The sequence below is a fragment of the Vigna radiata genome, chromosome 7, assembly GCF_000741045.1.
Source record: "Vigna radiata var. radiata cultivar VC1973A chromosome 7, Vradiata_ver6, whole genome shotgun sequence".
Classification (NCBI taxonomy): domain Eukaryota; kingdom Viridiplantae; phylum Streptophyta; class Magnoliopsida; order Fabales; family Fabaceae; genus Vigna; species Vigna radiata.
The window spans coordinates 12504211-12507204 of record NC_028357.1 but is presented as its reverse complement, the minus strand read 5'-3'; the positions used below and the strand labels follow the sequence as shown (position 1 = coordinate 12507204).

At 48.6% G+C, this 2994-nt stretch overlaps 1 protein-coding gene across 1 annotated transcript; it reads left to right on the top strand.

Moving 5' to 3' along the window:
- Positions 1 to 633: 633 nt before the first annotated feature.
- LOC106766075 lies at positions 634 to 2571 on the top strand. Its single transcript, XM_014650834.1, has one exon. The coding sequence runs from the start codon at positions 634 to 636 to the stop codon at positions 2569 to 2571; it is 1938 nt and encodes a 645-aa protein (XP_014506320.1).
- The last annotated feature ends 423 nt before the right edge of the window (positions 2572 to 2994 follow it).

Genomic DNA, 2994 nt, shown 5'->3' with positions numbered 1-2994 from the left:
TAGTGGCAAATGGAGAATGTGTACAGACTTTACGGATTTAAACAAAGCTTGCCCGAAGGATACTTACCCATTACCGAACATTGACGCGCTCGTGGATGGAGTGTCCGGTTATGAGGTGATGAGCTTTTTGGACGCATATTCGGGGTACAACCAAATACCCATGTACCGTCCGGACAGCGAGAAGACTGCCTTCATCACCGAGCGGGGAACTTACTGGTATGAGGTGATGCCCTTCGGCTTGAANAACGCGGGGGCTACTTATCANAGNCTAATGGACAAGGTTTTTCAGCAACAAATNGGGAAGTGTATGGAAGTTTATGTGGATGATATGGTGGTGAGGAGCCGGTCGGTGGAAGAGCATCTAAAAGACTTGGCGGAGGTCCTGGAGCAGGTCCGGAAGTTTGGAATGCGTCTCAATCCTGTTAAGTGCACTTTTGGGGTACGGGCCGGGAAGTTTTTAGGGTTCATGTTAACGTCACGGGGCATTGAGGCAAACCCTGATAAGTGCAGGCGGTCTTGGAGATGAGAAGCCCCTGAACGGTGAAGGAGGTCCAGAGGTTGGTTGGGCGTTTAACCTCACTATCTCGGTTTATCCCACACCTAGCCGAACGCATAAAGCCGATCCTAAAAGCAATGAAGAAGGCAGCTAAGGAGTGCTGGGATGAACGGAGCGAAGAAGATTTTGGGGAAGTAAAGGCGATTCTCACGCAACCGCCGGTGATGGGCCGACCGGAGGTGGGCCATGACTTGCAGGTCTTTTTAGAGGCAACGGAGGAAGCTATAAGTGCTGCGTTGATCCAAGAAACCCCTCAGTTCAAGCTGGTATACTTTCTTAGTAGAAGTCTTAAGGATGCCGAGAAGAGATATCAACAGTTGGAGAAGGTGGCTCTGGCATTGGTATATGCCGCTCGGCGCCTAAGGCCTTATTTCCAAGGGCATCAGGTGGTCGTCCGGACGGATTACCCGATTGCCAAGATTTTGCGAAAGCCGGACTTGGCAGGGAGAATGATAAGCTGGTCGGTGGAGTTTGGGTTAAAGTTCGAGCCTAGGGGGTGCATTCGAGGACAACATCTTGCGGATTTTGCTGGGGAATTGTCAAGTGAACCGGAGGCATATTGGTGGCAGCTGTCCGTTGATGGATCCTCTAACAAGCGTGGGGGAGGAGCGGGGGTAGTACTAGAAGGACCGAACGGGATCTTAGTAGAACAGTCGTTGGTCTTCCAATTTAAGGTAAGTAACAATCAGGCAGAATATGAAGCCTTGATAGCAGGATTGGAGTTGGCTCGGGATTTAGGGGCAAGTTGTTTGGAATGCCGAACTGATTCGCAGTTGGTGGAGGGACAGGTGAAAGGCACTTTTCAAGTGAAGGATGATCAACTCTTGCAGTATTTCAATAAGGTGAAGAAGTTAGAAGCGGCTTTCGCACACTTTCGGTTACAATATGTGCTCCAATCGGAGAATGAGAGAGCAGACAGATTGGCGAAATTGGCAAGCGGGAATGCAAAGGGGGGATTGTCAACAGTTATTAGGCAGGTGGTGACTAGGCCAATGATAGAGAGTTTTTGTGTGGTTACGGGGGAACAAAGTAAAAGCTGGAAGAACGAGATCATCGGGCTGATAATTAAACAGACTAGGGGGGAGACGCTTAACCCGAACGATGTTAGGCAGATAGCTAGGTATTGTTTGGTGGGGGACGATCTGTACCGAAGGGGTTATGTCTCGCCCCTGCTTAAATGTTTGGAGGAAAGGGAAGCGGAGTACGTGATGAGGGAACTTCATGAAGGAGTGTGTGGAAGGCACACAGGAGGAAGGGCCCTTCGGGCGAGGATTTTGCGAGCGGGATTTTTCTGGCCCTCTTTGGAAAAGGATTGTATGGCATTTACCCGAAAATGTAAGGCTTGCCAGAAGCATGGGAATGTAATTCATGAACCAGCGGCTGAATTGCAGGGTATTGTGTCCTCATGGCCTTTTGCACAGTGGGGAATGGACATTGTTGGGCCATTCCCGACCGGGAGGGCGCAGATGAAATTTTTATTGGTGGCAGTGGATTACTTTACCAAATGGGTGGAGGTCGAGCCGTTGGCCAAAATCACTGCGTATCAGGTTCAGAAATTTGTGTGGAGGATTATTTGTCGTTTCGGGCTACCTAAGACAATAGTGACAGACAACGGGCGGCAGTTTGTTGACAAGAAGTTGATAGCTTTCTATAGGGAATGGGGGATAACTCCGGTCACTAGTTCTGTTGAACACCCGCAGACGAACGGGCAGGCTGAGGCCATGAATAAAATTATCGTTAATGAGTTGAAGAGGAGGCTAGGGGAGGCAAAAGGCACATGGGTAGAGGAGTTACCTCAGGTGCTATGGGGTTATCGCTGCTCGCCGCACAAAGCAACGGGGGAGTCGCCATTTAATCTGACGTATGGGACAGATGCTATGTTGCCGGTCGAGGTGGGGGAAGTTACTTTGCGGAGGAGGATGGGGGATGAGAGTCTGAATAATGATAGGTTGAGGGAAAATTTGGATGTACTCCAGGAAAGGAGAAAAGCGGTTGCCATTCAGGTTGAGGCGTAGAAGAGGTTAGTAGCTCGAAGATATAATACGACGGTTAGGCCAAGGCAGCTGCTTGAAGGGGACTTGGTCTGGAGGAAGGCAGGAACGACCAGAAAAGAAGGGAGTCATGGGAAGCTGGCGACGAATTGGGAGGGACCGTTCAGGGTTCGAGAAAGTTTGAACAATGGAGCATATCGGTTGGAGCACCTAGATGGAAAATCGATCGCTAATACGTGGAACATATCCCATTTAAATTTTTATTTTAGTTGATTGTTGCAGGCAAATTTATGGTTTGAGAAGTATGAATGTAATAAAAGTTTTTGATTTTCGTCAATATCATATGTGGCCATTCGGGAAAAGTCAGGAAAATGACTTTGTAAACTTGGCGAAATAAGGGATATCAGGAAAATGATATCCTTACCTTGTTGGGAGAAAGAAGTCAGT

Bases quoted from the DNA above. Each gene is read 5' to 3' on its own strand.
- LOC106766075 (XM_014650834.1), top strand. From the start codon at position 634: ATGAAGAAGGCAGCTAAGGAGTGCTGGGATGAACGGAGCGAAGAAGAT.